The 19,075-nt window shown below is 45.5% G+C and overlaps 1 protein-coding gene across 2 annotated transcripts; it reads left to right on the top strand.

The window, feature by feature from the left end:
- Positions 1-476: 476 nt before the first annotated feature.
- Positions 477-18,592, top strand: LOC120854388 (C-X-C chemokine receptor type 2-like). 2 transcript variants are annotated; one of them, XM_040228382.1, is made up of 2 exons: positions 477-553; positions 15,907-18,592. In XM_040228382.1, exon 2 carries the CDS (start codon positions 15,931-15,933, stop codon positions 16,993-16,995), a length of 1,065 nt encoding a protein of 354 aa, XP_040084316.1. In that variant the 5' UTR covers positions 477-553; positions 15,907-15,930; the 3' UTR covers positions 16,996-18,592. The 2 variants fall into 2 exon arrangements, with proteins under 2 accessions (XP_040084316.1, XP_040084317.1); XM_040228383.1 differs by lacking the exon at positions 477-553 and adding an exon at positions 9,981-10,125.
- The last annotated feature ends 483 nt before the right edge of the window (positions 18,593-19,075 follow it).

Here is a 19,075-nt window from a genome sequence, read left to right as displayed (position 1 = left end):
ATCCGAATTATGGTTACTCAGTAGGAGTTCCCTGGTGGCTCAAACAGTAAAGAACCAGCTTCGACTCCTGGGCCAGGAAGATCCCCTGGAGAAAGGAATGGCAACACACTCCAGCCTTCTTGCCTAGAGAACCCAATGGACAGAGGAGCCTGGTGGGCTACAGTCCACAGGGTCACAAAGAGTCTGACATAACTGAGTGACTAAGCACACACAGTGGTCATCCAGTTATGGTACTTCTGAGAATGCTGTTTCAGAAGAGGTGTGGACCCCATTCTGTGGCTAGGTGATTAGCTGCCCTACTTGGGCTATAGGGCAGACTTCACAGTCTCAAAGAGGCATGCTACTCCTGGCCTCTCTGCCTGGAGCAGACTACCAAAGCCTCTGCAGCGGTTGGGCAACCCTGTGGCTCTGACCAGAGCCTGCGGACCGCCTCTTGGGGTCAGGGCCGCCCAGATTGCATCCCATTACCATCTCAGGGAGGAAGGATTTTGCAACAGCAGTTCCTGCCCTGGAGAGCTGGTGAGAACTTCTCCTTAACAAAGGCAGCAGCAAGGTTGGCACAGGGTGGGGGTGGCGGGGGCGGGGGAGGGGGGCAGAGTACAGGGAATGGAGGGAGTGAGGGGCAGAGCTGGGGCTATGGAAGCAAACAGGGCAATAGAATCATCCCTGCCCTAAAGGACAGCGGTCCTCTCCTGGAGGCTAGACTTACTCAGACACTTTTATTAGGGCTGGTTCTTATTACAGCAGAAGACATCATATTCTAGTAGGACCTCCAGCAGGGAGCTCAGTCCTACCTGATGAACTGATCGGGGGAAGGGAACCCAGCAGAAGCCTGTGTTCTAAGAGGAAGCAATATGCTCTGGGAAGAGAACTCAGGAGGAAATCAGGGGCCAGGTATGGGGGAGCTTGACTGTCTCCCCTTATTTGGGAGAGATGGAAGGGCAATGTTGAAGACCAGCCTCTAGCTCAACACTGCCCCCCAAAGAGTCCCACCAAGTCCAACAGAGAGCACAGAAGCTCCACAAAGATGTTGGGAAGCTTGTTAGACCCTGAGGACTCTCCAGCCGAAGGTTCCACAAGGGTCACCATAGTCCATCCCAGAGCATGGCACTGTGATGGCACCAGTCTACCAGAAAAGAACCCAGGGCACAGGTCTAGCCCAGTAGCACCAGAGGCACACCTAGGGGATACCTCCAACAGATTCCCCCATATTTCTGGGGAGCAGTCTACTGGGAATAAGCGCTGCATGAACACACAGGTCTGAGCCAGTGTAATCTGGGTTTTATCACTGTTGACATGACTTCGTTTGTGATCACAGGCTGGGGGGGTCCCCTGGGAAATTTGGGTGACATAATTATTTCTTTAAATCAGATATCACTCAAATGCACCAACATACATCAGTTCTCTCACTCTGTCAGTTTATTCGGTGCTCAACAAAATGATATCAAACACCTAGAATGTGCCAAACTCTGTGTGGGATAGCTTTGGGGAGACAAAATTTCATATATATATATATAAAATCCCTTCTTTCAAGAACCTCGCAGCGTGGAGGATGAAGCCGTCAAACTGATGATTATAAATCCCTGAAATTGATGCCATCGTAGAGGTAAGCCCGGGGATGCAGAGAAGCACAGAGAGGGGTGGCGGTGTGTGGAGGTGACAACAGGGCTGAACTGGAGAGGACAGAGAGCTGGCCGGCCCAAGAAGGCGGGGAAGAGGGAAAAGGAACTGTGTGCTAAAGCCCAAGAGGAACCAGAGCAGCTGTAGTGGGGGAAATGCAAGCTGTTCCCTGTGGCCAGAGTTAAGTATTCCAGAGGGCATGGCTAGAAATAAGGCAGGAGGAGCATCAGAGGCAGGGCCACCAAGTGCCCAGATCAGGAATTTGGCCCTGACTGAGGGCAACAGGGGTGCTTGAAGCACTGTAAGAGGGAAAGAAGGCAATCAAACTCATGTTTGAGGCAAATGGTTCTGATAGAGAGTGGAGGATGGATTGAGAGGAGAAAGACTTAAGGCAGAGAACATTCAGGAAAATAGTGATCTGGTCATGGTGGTAGCAGCAGCAGTAGGAACCAACAGTGCCAAGGACCATTCGAACTGTTTTGTAAATATAGACTCATTTAATCCACATGACAACCCTATGTGGTGAGCGCTCTAATTATCCCCATTTTACAGATGATGAAACTGAGACCAGTGAGACACAATAACTTGCCCAAGGTCTACAGCCACTGATATTGCTGGGATCCTAACTCAGACAGATTTGCTCTGAAATTCAGAGGCACCCCACAATGAATCCAGTAGCTTAGGTGAGAGAATAAAGCGGGGCCTAGCTCATCAATGAAGATATTGAGGAGGAGATAATACAGAAAGATGTTAGAGAGATGGCCTTGGTAGAGAGGAGGAGCAAGGTGAGCCTGAGGGGCATGCCCGTTCCCCCGTTAAGGAGCAGGGGCACCCATGTCAGGGAACTCATGAGACCAGTTGTTTTTTTTCCCTTTAGCTACAGACTTTATTGTTTGAATATTTGCAACTATTATTCTATACACAAATGTTAATTTCTTACAAAACCCTGTATTCCATATTGCTAGGTCACTTCACTCTCCATTTTGTGCCTTATTTCCATCAAAAACTATTTCCTTAAATTACAGTGTGCCTGGTTGTGTGTTGTTGTTCAGTTGCTAAGTTGTGTCTGACTCTGAGATGCCACGGACTGCATAGCCCACCAGGCTCCTCTGTCCATGAGATTCCTTAAGCAAGAATACTGGAGTGGGTTGCCATTTCCTTCTCCAGAGACCAGTTTTCTATATGTTGAGTTTGCAGCATCTGTGGGACCTCAGGGTAGATTTCAGGAAGTGGTTGCATGTAAGAATTTGAGCTTAGAGAGAAGCTTAGAAGAGAAGCTGAGAACTATAGATGTGGGAGACACTGACCCAGACTGGACAGGGGCTGAAGCCAAGGAGGAAGGTGGGCTGGTCTACGGAGAGCAGGGAGAGATGGGGACCAAGGCAGACTCTAAAGAACATCCATATTTGAGGAATGGATCAAGAAACAAAGCAACAAATGAGACCAAAAGAGTTTCTCAGAGAAATAAAAGAATGGAGTCGGTGGGGTGAAATGTTGCAGAGATCAGATAAGACTTGCACAGTATCTGTTTCACCATAAATAAAGTTTAAAAGCATACAGCAGGTTGGGAGAAAATATTTTACCATAATTGACAATTATGAGACAGTATGAGTGGATAGGGTAACAGGTCCTTGTATAGGAGAAGGAAATGGCAACCCACTCCAGTGTTCTTGCCTGGAGAATCCCAGGGATGGGGGAGCCTGGCGGGCTGCCTTCTCTGGGGTCACACAGAGTGGGACAGGACTGAAGCAACTTAGCAGCAGCAGCAGCAATAGGTAATAGGAGAGTACATAATAATAGGAGAGCACACTGGAACAGTCTTTTGAAGAATGATGAGTAGTATTTATCAACATTTAAACACACACAATTATGACCCAGCAAAATTGTACTTAAGCTACTGAAACATACAAATTCCCAAAGACCTACATCCAAAGATGTTCATAATAAGAACCTAAATATTCACCTATAAGTGTTAGTAGCTCAGTCATGTCCTACTCTGCAACTCCTGACAGGCTCCTCTGCACATGGAATTCTCCAGGAAAGAATCCTGGAGTGGGTTCCTATTTCCTTCTCCAGGAGATCTTCCTGACCCAGGGGTCAAACCCAGGTCTCCTGCATTACAGGCAGATTTTTTACCACTGTGTCACGAGGACTTCATTCGTCTATAAGCTAATTACCAAATAAATCATCTTACATCCTTGCCTTACAAATAGCTGTGAAAAGAAGAAAAGCAAAAAGCAAAGGAGAAAAGGTAAGATATAAGCATCTGAATGCAGAATTCCAAAGAATAGCAAGAAGAGATAAGAAAGTGATCAGTGCAAAGAAATAGAGGAAAACAACAGAATGGGAAAGACTAGAGATCTCTTCAAGAGAATTAGAGATACCAAGGGAACATTTCACACAAAGATGGGCTTGATAAAGGACAGAAATGGTAAGTACCTAACAGAAGCAGAAGATATTAAGAAAAGGTGGCAAGAATACACAGAAGAACTGTACAAAAAAGAGCTGCACAACCAAGATAATCATGATGGTGTGATCACTCACCTAGAGCCAGACATCCTGGAATGTGAAGTCAAGTGGGCCTTAGAAAGCATCACTACAAACAAAGCTAGTGGAGGTGATGGAATTCCAGTGGAGCTATTTCAAATCCTGAAAGATGATGCTGTGAAAGTGCTGTACTCAATATGCCAGCACATTTGGAAAACTCAGCAGTGGCCACAGGACTGGAAAAGGTCAGTTTTCATTCCAATCCCAAAGAAAGGCAATGCCAAAGAATGCTCAAACTACCGCACAATTGCACTCATCTCACACGCTAGTAAAGTAATGCTCAAAATTCTCCAAGCCAGGCTTCAGCAATATGTGAACCGTGAACTTCCAGATGTTCAAGCTGGTTTTAGAAAAGGCAGAAGAACCAGAGATCAAATTGCCAACATCCACTGGATCATCGAAAAAGTAAGAAAGTTCCAGAAAAACCTCTATTTCTGCTTTATTGACTATGCCAAAGCCTTTGACTGTGGGGATCACAATGCTAAGTCGCGTCAGTCATGTCCGACTCTGTGCGACCCCATAGACGGCAGCCCACTAGGCTCCCCCGTCCCTGGGATTCTTCAGGCAAGAACACTGGAATGTGTTGCCATTTCCTTCTCCAATGCATGAAAGTGAAAATTGAAAGGGAAGTTGCTCAGTCGTGTCCGACTCTTCGCAACCCCATGGACTGCAACCCACCAGGCTCCTCCATCCATGGGATTTTCCAGGCAAAAGTACTGGAGTGGGGTGCCATTGCCTTCTCTGGGGGATCACAATAAACTGTGGAAAATTCTTCAATAGATGGGAATACCAGACCACCTGACCTGCCTTTTGAGAAACCTATATGCAGGTCAGAAAGCAACAGTTAGAACTGGACATGGAACAACAGACTGGTTCCAAATAGGAAAAGGAGTACGTCAAGGCTGTCTATTGTCACCCTGCTTATTTAACTTATAAGCAGAGTACATTATGAGAAACACTGGACTGGAAGAAGCACAAGCTGAAATCAAGATTGCCGGGAGAAATATCAGTAACCTCAGATATGCAGATGACACCACCCTTATGGCAGAAAGTGAAGAGGAACTAAAAAGCCTCTTGATGAAAGTGAAAGAGGAGAGTGAAAAAGTTGGCTTAAAGCTCAACATTCAGAAAACGAAGATCATGGCATCCGGTCCTATCACTTCATGAGAAATAGATGGGGAAACAGTGGAAACAGTGACAGACTTTATTTTTTGGGGCTCCAAAATCACTGCAGATGGTGACTGTAGCCATGAAATTAAAAGACGCTTACTCCTTGGAAGGAAAGTTATGACCAACCTAGATAGCATATTCAAAAGCAGAGACATTACTTTGCCAACAAAGGTCTGTCTAGTCAAGGCTATGGTTTGTCCTGTGGTCATGTATGGAGGTGAAAGTTGGACTGTGAAGAAAGCTGAGTGCCGAAGAATTGATGCTTTTGAACTGTGGTGTTGGAGAAGACTCTTGAGAGTCCCTTGGACTGCAAGGAGATCCAACCAGTCCATTCTAAAGGAGATTAGCCCTGGGTGTTCTTTGGAAGGAATGATGCTAAAGCTGAAACTCCAGTACTTTGGCCACCTCATGCAAAGAGTTGACTCATTGGAAAAGACTCTGATGCTGGGAGGGATTGGGGGCAGGAGGAGGAGGGGACGACAGAGGATGAGATGGCTGGATGGTATCACCAACTCAATGGACGTGAGTTTGTGTGAACTCCAGGAGTTGGTGATGGACAGGGAGGCCTGGCGTGCTGCGATTCATGGGGTCGCAAAGAGTCGGACACGACTGAGCGACTGAACTGATCTGAACTGATCTGAACTGAACATCCTTGCCATAGACCATAATGTCATCACTGAAAAGAATAAGATAGATCTATATGGACTGATGTGAAATAGGAACATGATACATTGTTAAAGTGAAAAACAACATAACTAGTTTAACACTATTTTAACTATGCATGGGGAAAAGTCCAGAAAGATACAGGTGATACACCTGTACACAAGATACAGGTGAACAGAGGGATGGAAAGGAATCCAATTTCATTTTATATGCTCTTCATCACCTGTATTCGTTACAATATGCCCATTTGATTTTTATAATATTAAAACAGCTTTATTTAAGAGAAGGGTTTACTGGGTTTAGCAACTCTAGGTTATTGGGAACCTTGGCAAAAAGCTGTTTCCACAGCACAGTGGGAAGGAAGCTGGTTGCAGTGGGTTAAGCAGTGAACAAGAAGTTGGTGAAGTGGATACAGCAACTGCTCGCTGTGTTTTCAAGAAGTTTGCCTTTGAAATGGAGGCAAATACTTCTCCCACGGGTAGAAGTAGCTGAAGGAGTCCTAGTACAGAGGAAGGGAGAGAAAGACATACGCAAGTTCAGGGAAAGAGGTGGTTCCAGGAAAGAGAGGCAGAGGGACCAGGAGGCAAGACCCTCAAGGTTATGAGAGGCAGTGGGTCCCACAGGCAGGTGCAGGAATTCAAAAGAAGGAGAAGCAAGGATACTTCTCATCCTGCCCCTAGAAGGAAGGAAGAAAGTGTACACATAAATTCAGCACATGTGTCAGCTGGGGGGTGGGGTTGCTTGCATTCCCTTGTAAAGAAGAAAGCATATTTTGAAAATGAGACAGAGATGGACTAGGCAAACCACTGCCTTCAGACTCCTCTAGAAACCATTAGCCAGGAAGGTGTGAAAAGTCCCAGTGCTATTACAGAATTGCCGGGTAGAGCCTTGACCTTTAGTCAGAGTCCCAGGACAGACCTCGTTGCTCCTCTATGCGGACACCTCCCCTGGTGGGCCTCCTGAACTTCCCCCTCGGCAGCCCTGGGTCAGAAGTTTCCACACGGAAGCTGCCTTCTCCTGTCCAACATCCCTGACAGCTACCAAGCCCTGGGTCACCATGGAGGCATCAGTGGCTACTCCAATAACAGCAGCAGTAGCAACAACATCAGGTGGGTAAGCAGTTTGGCATTCGGGCAGCTGGGGACATGTTCTGATAGAAGGAACTTGGAAACTTCAGTCTCTTCCTGTGAGTCCCCTGAGAACTGAAGTGATGAATTGCAGAAACAAAATATTTAAGTCTTCACTAAGGCAACTCAGTACAAATGAACCTCCTACAATAGAAATGTCCTGCAGGACAGCTGCACTATCCAATATGGTAGCCAAAAGCAGAGACATCACTTTGTCAGCAAAGGTCCATCTAGTCAAGGCTATGTCTTTTCCAGTGGTCATGTATGGATGTGAGAGTTGAGCTATAAAGAAAGCTGAGTGCTGAAGAATTGATGCTTTTGAACTGTGGTGTTGGGGAAGACTCTTGAAAGTCCCCTGGACTGCAAGGAGATCCAACCAGTCCCTCCTAAAGGAGATCAGTCCTGGGTGTTTATTGGAAGAACTGATGTTGAAGCTGAAACTCCAATATTTTGGCCACCTGATGCGAAGAGCTGACTCATTTGAAAAGATCCTGATGCTGGGAAAGATTGAGGGCAGAAGGAGAAGGGGACAACAGAGGATGAGATAGTTGGATGGCATCACCGACTCGATGGACATGAGTTTAGGTGGACTCTGGGAGTTGGTGATGGACAGGGAGGCCTGGCATGCTGCAGTTCATGGGGTTGCAAAGAGTCAGACACGACTGAGCAACTGGACTGAACTGAGTCACATGTGGACACTGAACACTTGAAATGAAAAACTAAATATTTTATTTATTTTAATTTAATTTTAAATAGCCATATGTGACTAACCTCCTCGTTTTCCAGGGGACCACATGGAGGCCCAGAGAGACATGACTTGTCCAAGCTCACCCTGATCTTTAACAACAGAACCAGGACTGGAAAACAGTTCTGAATTCACCCCACCATCTGTAGGCCTGCGGTGGGCTCGGTGGAAATGAAATCAGTCTAATGAAAATTGAGAAGTTGGCTGCTTGGGAACTCCCTGGCAGCTTAGGGGTTAGCACTCCATGCTCTCATTGCCAAGGGCCTGGGTTCAATTCCTGGTCAGGAAACTAAACTCCCATAATCGCACGGTACGGCAAAAAGAAAGAAGTAAACTGGTTGGGAAATGTCAGATCTGGACTCTCCTTTCTGCATGCAGTTGTGTGGGACAGAGAGGTACTGACAGGAGCTCAGAAACCTAAGGCTGGGATCCAGTCCCTCCCTGCGGTAGACACAACGCCAGATTTGAGGTCAGGTTTAAAAAAAACATGTCTTAAGAACTGCTTAAAACTCAGTTCATCTGCGTCACTCTAGGTAAGTTGCCTAACTTCACAGTCTCGGTTTCCTCATTCAGAAAATGCACATCTCATGCAGCTGTTATGAAGACTAAGTGATACAGATTCTGTAAAGCACTTTTCTTGGATGCTAGGCCCTAGCAGGCACTCATCATTAGAGCTAAAGTGACGACTGTTATTTCAGGTTAAAGCAAATCAAGATATACCTGGAAGTCAATCCGGAAAGCAGGCCCGCTGCTTTCTCTTGCTTGGCAATGTAGTGGGAGAGACCCCATGCTTTTAGCTGATCAACTATTTCCATAATAGTAATACCAATAATAAATGCTAACCCTGTGCTTTATATGTGTCTTAAGTATTTTATAGATAATCCCTCCTTTCATCCTCAGCACAACCTGGTGAGTCAGAGTCTACCACTGAGTCTAAAATGAGTCTCATTTTACAGATGAGCAAGCTGAGAATCTGAAAGGAAAAGTCGCTTGCCCAGAGCAGCTAGGCTAGCAGAGTTTTTCACTGCTGCACTCGCGGCCTCTCTCCACAGATCCTGGGTCTCTGTCTGGGTTTACCATCACCTGACCAGGAGTCTCTGGGTTCTCCAGCATAGTAAAGAGAAAGGTGACAGAGTGTTTGCTAAACAGTTGGACTCAAAGGTTCTTTCCTAGGGGTAGGCAGCTAAGATGAGTTTTCCACAGGCTCTGAGTACCCTGTGGGCCCTGGGATGATGCCTGGGGCAAGAGGCCAGAATAACAAGTAGCAGAGGGCCTGGGGTATCAATCACTATAAGGGTAAGGACTTGGGAGTGTGCGGTGAATTAACGTTCACAGCTCCACCTGAAATTAACCTTCCAATTGTTATCAATAGCAGATGTGACAAAACATATGCTTGGTGTCATCTGTTTTCAAAAATGTATTTGATCTTGGGTGGGATTTTAACCCTTACCAAATGTCTTTCTTTCCAAATGAGATGGTCTCGGTTCCGAAATTAATAGCTACTACTGACCCAATTCCAAGTGGACAAACCAAGACAAAATATCAGTGCCCTAAGAGAGGAGCATGGTCAGAGAGGATGACTGGGGAGTGAGGAGAAAGACAAGAAGAGGTGAATGGGGCACCCATGTGGGGGTGGAAGCTCTCAAAAGGGCGTGGCGTGGAGAAGGAATTTATGAGGATTTAAGAACACCAGGGCTGTGTGGGGTGGAGATGAGAGGCCAGGGAAGAAAACCACCAGGCGTGCCAAAGGCTAAAGCTCCATTTCTGGTGCCTTAAAGAGCTGTTCCCTTTGAGATGGGAAAAACGTTGAAAAGCCATAGAACTGCTGGGTGGTAAGCACCGGAAGCCGACACAACTGGAATGCAGGGAGAAACAGGCAGGGCTGCTGAAAGAGCTCGGGGCTGCTGAGCTCAAGGCAAAGATGAGAAATCTGTGCCATGCTGGGCCGACTATTTTCTTTGGGTGGGCCTCAGTTTCCTCATCTGGGAAATGGAAAGACTGGCTAGGAAACCCCTTCCCAAAATGAACTCTGCCAGTTCATAAAATGACGACTAGTCGTTAAAGAGCTGACCTGGGAATTAATTATTCAAACTATCAAAAGCATCCCGCACCCTCAGGGGCTCCACCCCAGAATTGAGCAATATAATCCACCACTCACTTCCTCACTGTGTTCTCAGCACCGCCGCCCTTTCTTCAGTCAGACACATCTGCCTTTCCTGGAGGTGTCCCACAGGTGACAAGCCCAGAATCACAGTAAGTCTTGAAACACCCACCCCTCCCACCTTCCAGACACTTCTCTGTTCTCTGTCCCCCTTGACACCCAGGCTCCATTTGTCCCCTCCACCTATCCCCACACCTCTCAGTCTCTCCACTCTCTCTTTAGACCACCCTGTCCTCAAAGGGAGAGCTTCTGCTCCTCTTCCATACCCCTCTCTCCAACAACCTAGGGCAACTCACTGCCCACCCTCTTCTCTTCCCGCTCCCAGCCAGCTCTCCCTGCCTTGGCTAGAATTGAGTCTGAGCCAGATCCTAGTGAGGCCCTCCTTCCCCATATTAAACACAAATATGTGTGGATTCTATTTCTAGAGAGAAAGAATACTGGAATTGTATTCAAACAACCTGGACTTTGTTGCATTATTATTGTGTTGCTGCTGTTAAAAAGATTGCCTTAAGTATTTGGGCTCTTCTATGTATAAAACTTCTGTGAAATAAATTAGAATCATGCTTTCCATGGAGTCACTAGGGGGCTGGCAGTTTCACTCAGTGAGGGACTGCCCTGTTTGGTTACCAAGGACATAATGGGGTGGCTACCAGCAGGGAGCCAGTCAATTCAAGGACATTTGGTTTATTATTTCCTGTGAGGGTTGTTTTTTTCATCCTGGGTCTAAGGAATAGCAAAGAAAGCAATGCACAAAACATCAAACAATCGGAGGGAACTTTAGCCAGGTTAAACTCAGGATATCTCAAGAAATCATCTTACAACTATGTTTTTTTGCAAATTCATTTATTTATTTCCATTTTTGGCTGCACTGGGTTGTAGCGAGCGGGGGCTGTTCTCTAGTTGCAGGAGCTTTTCATTGCAGTGGCTGCTTTTAGTGCAGAGCATGGGCTGTAGGCTCACAGGCTTCAGTAGCTGTGGCGCACAGACTTAGTTGCTCTAGGGCATGTGGGATCTTCCTGGACTAGGGATCGAACCTGCGTTCCCTGCATTGGCTGGTGGGTTCTTAACCACTGGACCACCAGAGAAGTTCACAACTGTATTTGAAATGTTGAGTTGTGATTTTTTTTTTTTTTTAAAGAAGCAGATCTGTGGACTGAAAATAGCATGTGAAGTCATTCACACCTAGTTGAAATTCTGGCCGCAGCACTGATAGGCTCTGTGACTAAAAGCTGGTTTCTGAGCCTTGCTGTGCCTGTCTGTTTGTAACTGCTGAGCAAGACCATGTACCTGCGAGGCACAAATCGGATCTCAAATATGCATCTCCCTTCAACTGTCAAACAGCCTCACCAGAGACCGGTAAACCAAAAAACAAACAAACAACAACAAAACATTCCCCTGCCCCAGCCTCCCGTGGCCGGACGTCATTGCCCTGGCCTGGTTCCCATTTCTGAGTTCTCTACCTTCTGTCCTGACTTGCGTGGTCACCCCTGATCCCTGAGGCTGAGCCTTCGTGTCTAGTAATGGGAGCTCACTCACACAGCTCCAGCCCATCTCCTGCACAGTTGAGCACAGGATTATCTGGAATGAGGACTTGACTGTGACACACGCTTGGCTGTTGCTGCTGCTTCTGAGACAGGCAGTTTCTGTGGCTGCCCTGCCTCTGCCTTCTCGCAGCTGATGCTTGTAAATGTTGGGTCCTCCCCTCTAAGGGCATAAGCTGTCTGCATCCGTCGTGCTCTGTATCCACTCTGTAAGGTGGGTCTTCTCTTAGGTCATGTGTTCCCTGAAGAGCATCTCTGATCATCAGCTCCCAGAAGTGACCCATCTTGTGATTTCATTACTCTGGGCTTCTGAGAAAACTTGGTCTTGACCTTGGGACGGCAGAGTGAGTGGTTTCTCACAGGTTTTGCAAGCAACACTGGCTGAGCCAGCAACACTGGCTGAGCCAGCTGTGCTAGTCACCTCTCTCACTACGGTCCCTGTCTCCTGGCCAGGCAGGGCCCCATCTTTATCATCACATCTTTTAGGTTCATGGACTGACTTAATCTGCTCTATTTGTGATCTCTGTGTTCTGAGAAAGTAATTGATCTGGCCTCCTTCACTTCACAGAGAGATACCATCTCAGAAAAGTGAAAGTTAAAAATTCTTTCACTCTAGAGGAAAGGGGCATTGTTCTTCTAGTTTCTCCTAACCTCATTCTGCCTTCTTCTTTGCTATGTATGATTGACAGTAACAGTTTCTTCTGCTAAAGAGGAAAACTTCCTAGGACTTTCGTGTTGATGCTGATGATGATGTTACTGATTTAATATTTCTATGTCCTTTACACTTATGCTGTTGTTGTTTATTAGCTAAGTTGTGTCTGACTCTTTGCGACCCCATGAATTGCAGCACACCAAGCCTCCCTGTCCATCATCCTGGAGTTCACTCAAGCTCACGTCCATCGAGTCGCTGATGCCATCCAGCCATCTTATCCTCTGTCGCCCCCTCCTCCTCCTGCCCCCAATCCCTCCTAGCATCAGAGTCTTTTCCAATGAGTCAACTCTTCGCATGAGGTGGCCAAAGTATTGGAGTTTCAGCTTTAGCATCAGTCCTTCCAATGAACACCCAGGACTAATCTCCTTTAGAAATCCCATGGACTGTGGCCTGCCAGACTCCTCTATCCATGGGATTTCCCAGGCAAGAACACTGGAGTGTGTTGCCATTTCCTTCTCCAGGAGATCTTTCCAACCCAGGGATTGAACCCATATCTCCTGCATTGGCAGGTAGATGCTTTATCACTGAGCCACCAGGAAAGCCCAATACACCTTTTTTTTCTTTTTTATTGAAGTATAATTGATTTATAATGTTGTGCCAATCTCTGCTGTTCAGCAAAGTGACTCTGTTACACACACATAAACATTCTTTCCTACACACCTTTGATTCATCTGTTGTAATTGAGATATAATCCACATGTGATAAAAGTCACCCATTTACAGTATACAATTCAGCAGGGTTTTGTATACAGATGGTCCCCAAATTACAGTGGTTCAACTAACAATTTTTCATCTTTGCAATGCTACAAAAGTGATAGGCCTTAGCTGGAAACTGTTCTTTGAATTTGAATTTTGATATTTTCCCAAGCAAGCAACGTACAATAAGATACTCTCTCATGATACTAGGCAGCAGCCATGCAGTCATGAGAATAAACTCATTGAAGTCTTTTGTCTCTGGCTGTTTTCACTTAGAATAATGTTTTCAAGATTCACCCATGTTGTAGCCTGTATGAGTTCTTCATTACTTTTTATGATTGATTAATATTCCTTGTATGTGTACACCATCATTTGCATATCTGTTATCAATTGATCGACATTTGAATTACTTAGAACTTTTTGGCTGCATGCTGGTGAGAAGATTCACATACAAGTTTTTGTGGGGATATATACTTTCAATTCTCTTGAGTATACTAGGAGTGGAATTGCTGGATCATATGGTAACTCTATGTTTTAGATTTCTTTTTTTTTTTTTTTGGTTTTAGCTTTCTTAACAGCTGTTTTCCAAAGCAACTGTACAATTTTATATTTCCACCAGCAGTATATAAAAGGTCCAACTTCTTCACATCCCATCACCATCATTATAGTCCTTACTTTATTATGATCATGCTACTCTAGTACTCTTGCCTGGCAAATCCCATGGACGGAGGAGCCTGGTAGGCTGCAGTCCATGGGGTCGCTAAAAGTCAGACACGACTGAGCAACTTCACTTTCACTTTTCCCTTTCATGCATTGGAGAAGGAAATGGCAACCCACTCCAGTGTTCTCGCCTGGAGAATCCCAGGGATGGGGGAGCCTGGTGGGCTGCCGTCTATGGGGTCGCACAGAGTGGGACACGACTGAAGTGACTTAGCAGCAGCAGCAGCAGCAATGAGTATAAGGTAGTTCCTGAGCCTTCTTATTTTATATTCGTCTCTTTAACACTGGGTACCATGTTGAGGTGAGTTACAGACTGGCATAGGGTCACAGGATGGCCATATCTTGTTATAAAGAAGTGACATGATAGTGATACAGTTTGTGGTTCAAAAGGAAGCTAATTCAGTAGCTGGTCACTTTATTTTATTTCCTTTTGGAAAACTGGGATAATATTTCAGAGTGGCTACAGCTTCCCCCGAAAGCAGGTTCTCTGCTACCCCCATAACAAGGGCAGAGCCCACAGAAGTTAGCTAGGGATAATCTACGGTGGGGTTGGGGGTTGCTGAAGAGTCAGGTTTGGAAGAAGGCACCCGTGAGCAACACAGGAAGGATCTCCATCAGGACTGGGAAGCCACCCAAACAAAGATCATGGGTCTCCACCTGCCTTCTCTGCTTCCTGCTGGCCCTCCTCCTCATGCTGGGAACATACCACCTTTCTCTGCTCACCCCTGCATGGCAGAGTATGCCTGCTCAGAGCTCCCAAGACAATCTGCTATATTTCCACCCATGTGCAAATCCACATGCTTATGGTTTTTAATATATTTTTTCAAACTACACAAGTGTTCCCAGAGGAAGCCTCCCACATCTAAAGAAAAACTCTGGGTGGTACAAATTCCTTTTAGCTTGAGCATCCTGAAACCCTATGCTGCTATCACTCAGATTGTTTTTCCAGAACACTTCATTTTATTTTTTTCCAAACTTTAAACTCTTTACTTTGTATTGGGCTAATAGCTGATTAACAATGTCGTGATAGTTTCACGTGAACAGAGAAGAAACTCAGCCATACATACATGTGTATCCATTCTCCCCCAAACTCCCCTCCCATCCAGGCTGCCACAGTGAGCAGAGTTCCATGTGCTATACAGTAGGTCCTTGTTAGTTATCCATTTGAAAGGTAGCAGTGTGTACATGACCTTCTGAAAGTCCCTAACTACCCCTTCCCCCCTTTCCCAGCCCCGGCAACCATAAGTTCATTTTCTAAGTCTGTGAGTCTCTTTCTGTTTTGTAAGTTCATTTGTATCATTTATTTTTGTTTCCACATGTAAGGGATGTCATATGATATTTTTCCTTCTTTGTCTGACTTGTTCCACTCAGTATGACACTTTCTAGGTCCATTCATGTTATTGCAAATGGCATTATTTCGTTCTTTTTAATGGCTTTAGGTAATATTCCATTGTATATATGTATATATATCACAACTTCTTTATCCATTCCTCTGTGGATGGACATTTAGGTTGCTTCCATGTCTTAGCTATTGTAAATAGTCCCACAATGAACACTGGGGTGCATGTATCCTTTCAGAACATGTTTTTCTCCAGATATATGCCCAGGAGTGGGATTGCAGGGTCATATGATAGCTCTATTTTTATCTTTTTAAGGAACCTCCATACTGTTCTCCACCGTGGCTATACCAATTTACATTCACACCAACAACCAGAGCAGTCCTTCCAAAATAACTTTCAGAAAGTTGGACAAAAGAATTCATCTCTTAGCTTTATAGTCAAGCTTTGATCTTTTTCTAGGGATCTAACCCAATTAAATTGCCTGCTTAATTCCCTAGGTTGAAAAATGAGTGGTACCTCCTATTTCTGACATTAAAATCAGCTTCAACAGTCAAATGCTCACCTCCAAGGATTCAAGACAGCATGTTCTGTAGGGATTACAAGGGGAAGTTTCAAAAACAGTTTGGGCAATGTCATGGAAAGTGATAAGAACCTCTCTGACATTGAAGAAACCAGACGCTTTTTGTGAAATCATTTTTTCTAAATGTGTCTCCAAAACCTTAGAACTTTAGTGACTCCTTGAAGTGAAAGTTACCTCCATATAGTATTCAAGCTGACACAAAGAATTCCATCTGAGATGTACAAGCTGTTGGGCTAGAATCTGGGGAGGTTTTACTGTGCAGTAACCCTGATCTCTCCTCTTTAGGCTGAAACAAAAGTTACTTCAAATATGCGTGAATTTAACTGGGATAATTACAGCTATGAAGATTTTGGCAATTACAGTTACAACACTGACTTGCCCTCTATTCTACCAGACTCTGCCCCATGTCGGCCAGAATCTCTGGATATCAATAAGCATGCTGTGGTCGTCATCTATGCCCTGGTCTTCTTGCTAAGCCTCCTGGGAAACTCCCTGGTGATGCTGGTCATCTTGTACAGCCGGGTCGGTCGTTCTGTCACTGATGTCTACCTGCTGAACCTGGCCATGGCTGACCTGCTCTTCGCCATGACCTTGCCTATCTGGGCCGCCTCCAAGGCAAAGGGCTGGATCTTTGGCACACCCCTGTGCAAGGTGGTCTCACTCCTGAAGGAAGTCAACTTCTACAGTGGTATTCTACTGCTGGCCTGCATCAGCATGGACCGCTACCTGGCCATTGTCCATGCCACACGCACGCTGACCCAGAAGCGGCACTGGGTCAAGTTCATATGTTTAGGCATCTGGGCCCTGTCCGTGATCCTGGCCCTGCCCGTCTTCATCTTCCGCAGGGCCATCCACCCACCCTATTCCAGTGCAGTCTGCTACGAGGACATGGGTGCCAATACAACAAAATGGCGAATGGTGATGAGGGTCCTGCCCCAGACCTTTGGCTTCCTCCTGCCCCTGCTGGTCATGCTTTTCTGCTACGGACTCACCCTACGCACACTGTTTTCAGCCCAAATGGGGCAGAAGCACCGGGCCATGCGGGTCATCTTTGCTGTCGTGCTTGTCTTCCTGTTCTGCTGGCTGCCCTACAACCTGGTCCTGGTCATGGACACCCTCATGAGGGCCCAGGTGATCTCCGAGACCTGTCAGCGCCGCAACGACATTGGCCGGGCCCTGGACGCCACCGAGATCCTGGGCTTCCTGCACAGCTGCCTCAACCCTCTCATCTACGTCTTCATTGGCCAGAAGTTTCGCCACGGACTCCTCAAGATCATGGCCATCCATGGCCTGATCAGCAAGGAGTTCTTGGCCAAGGATGGCAGGCCTTCCTTTGTTGGCTCTTCTTCAGGGAACACGTCTACTACCCTCTGAGACCCCACACCGAGCTCCTCGCTTCCCCTCAGCAGCTTCCCAAGCCCCATGTCCTCTGGCCATTCACTGCCCCATGTCAAGGCAACTCCCCACTGTGGTTACAGGAAGTTGCTGAGGCCATGTCCCTAATAGGCCCCCATCAGATGGATTAGACAGCCTGTCCTGGGCCCCACCTCTTGCTGTAATTACCATGTCAACTGATAGAGCTTGGTGCATCCTACCACTGAGCCCACAGTGCTCTATCTTCTGGCAGACATCCTTTGAAGATATTCTTTTCAGTGATTACAAAAGTTCCCACTATTGGGAACCATTAATGTAAAACACCATTTGTTACTTCCCTAGCTCTCCCTCTCCTTGTCAGCCAGCAAAGTCCCTTTCCCTTGAGAGAGGGTGAAAATAACAGACATTCTCTTTCCAAGATTCCCTTAAGATAGGAGTGGCCATATCATCTTGTTCTGATTTTTAATACTTAAAAGATAATAGTGTGCTGGTAAACCAATCTCCTGGGGGAAAAAATCTTGATTTGTAGCATTTGCCACGTGCCATGGTGTATATAAATACTCCCACCATAGTCAATTTCAAGGGTGATGGTATTTAGCAATGAGCTCAAAAAATCTAGAAAATGTAATAATCAACTTTCACCATCTGGTACAAACTGGTTTCAGTGCATCATTATCTAAGAGGAAGTCTGGTGGGGCCAGGAGACACCTGGAAAGTGTTTCTGATTTGAGAGAGAGTGACACATCCTTGGTTCTTGACTTTGAATATGGTTGTAGGATACCTTCTGTTGAGGCAGCCACTTTGTAACAATGATGCAAAAAATATACCAACACACTTAGGCTGATGGAGTCAAACAATAAAAAGAACCTGAGAATAAAGAGCCCAAAGTAAACCCACCATAAATAATCAAACGATTTTTAACAAGGATACCAAGACTATTCAATGGGAAAAGGATAGTCCTTCAACAGACTGTGCTGGGAAAATTAGATATCCACTTGCACAGAATGAAAATGGACCTTTACGTTACATCAGACACAAAAATTGCCTCAAAATGGATCGAAGACCTAACATTAGAACCACAACTATAAAACACTTTGAAGAAACCATAGAGGGAAAGCTTCATGTCATTGAATTTGGCAATGATTTATTGGATATGATGCCAAAAGCACAATTAACCAAAGAAAAAATAGTTTAATTGGAATGCATCGAAGTTTAAAACTTTTGTGTGTCAAAGCCAGACACAAATATTATGTTTCCTGTTATATGAAGTACCAAAAATAGTGACATGCATAGGCACCAGAGGCTAGGGAAAAGGGGGATATGGGGAATTATTCTTTAATGGGTCCAGGATTCAGTTTGGAATGATGTAAAGGTTCTGGAGATGGACAATGGTGATAATTGAACAACAACATGAATGTACTTAATGCCACTAAGCTATACATTTTAAAAAGGGTAAAATGATAAATTTTATGTTAGTATATTTTGCCACAATCAAAAACAAAAAAATCTAGTTCTAAAAAGGCAAACTTGATCCACTGGAACCACCTCCCTATAACTTCTTAAGTGAGATAATTAAATATCTATTTTGTGTAAATTACTTTTGGTTGAGTATTACATTACTTGCAACAAAAAGCACCCCAAGTGCTACAGAGAGGTTGGGCAAGGGTGAGCAGAGGTCTTCAATGAGGGTCTTTATAATAAATAAATCCTTTTGCTGTTTATGGAGTACATAGAGAGAAGGTCTAAAATCAAGATGGCAGCTGGTATTTCCTCCTTCTTCCCCAGCCCAAGCCTCCTGCTGCTGAACACATATTACAGAAGGAAATGTATCCTGGGATCTTCTTCTGGGTCTTGTTTCCCTGGCTGAAACAGTAGTCAAGAGTGTCAAGGGTGGGACTTAGAACTGCCTAGAAAGTCTACCAAATCAGCTGGATTGAGTAGCCGAAAGTCAGAGGGCTCTCCTGAGGTCAGCCAGTGACTCCCACTTTGAGTACCCCTTCACTCTCTTCTCTCTCCCACCCAAAACACACACACACACACCCAACATTCAGGTTTGACAAAATGCCACACTCATGCAGAA

The sequence above is a fragment of the Oryx dammah genome, unplaced genomic scaffold (genome assembly GCF_014754425.2).
Source record: "Oryx dammah isolate SB20612 unplaced genomic scaffold, SCBI_Odam_1.1 HiC_scaffold_27, whole genome shotgun sequence".
NCBI lineage: Eukaryota > Metazoa > Chordata > Mammalia > Artiodactyla > Bovidae > Oryx > Oryx dammah.
Note: the sequence above shows the minus strand (reverse complement) of the source record. Positions and strands in the feature narration are given on the sequence as shown.

Excerpts from the sequence above, each read along its gene's own strand:
- LOC120854388 (XM_040228382.1), top strand. The coding sequence starts at position 15,931 with ATGCGTGAATTTAACTGGGATAATTACAGCTATGAAGATTTTGGCAAT.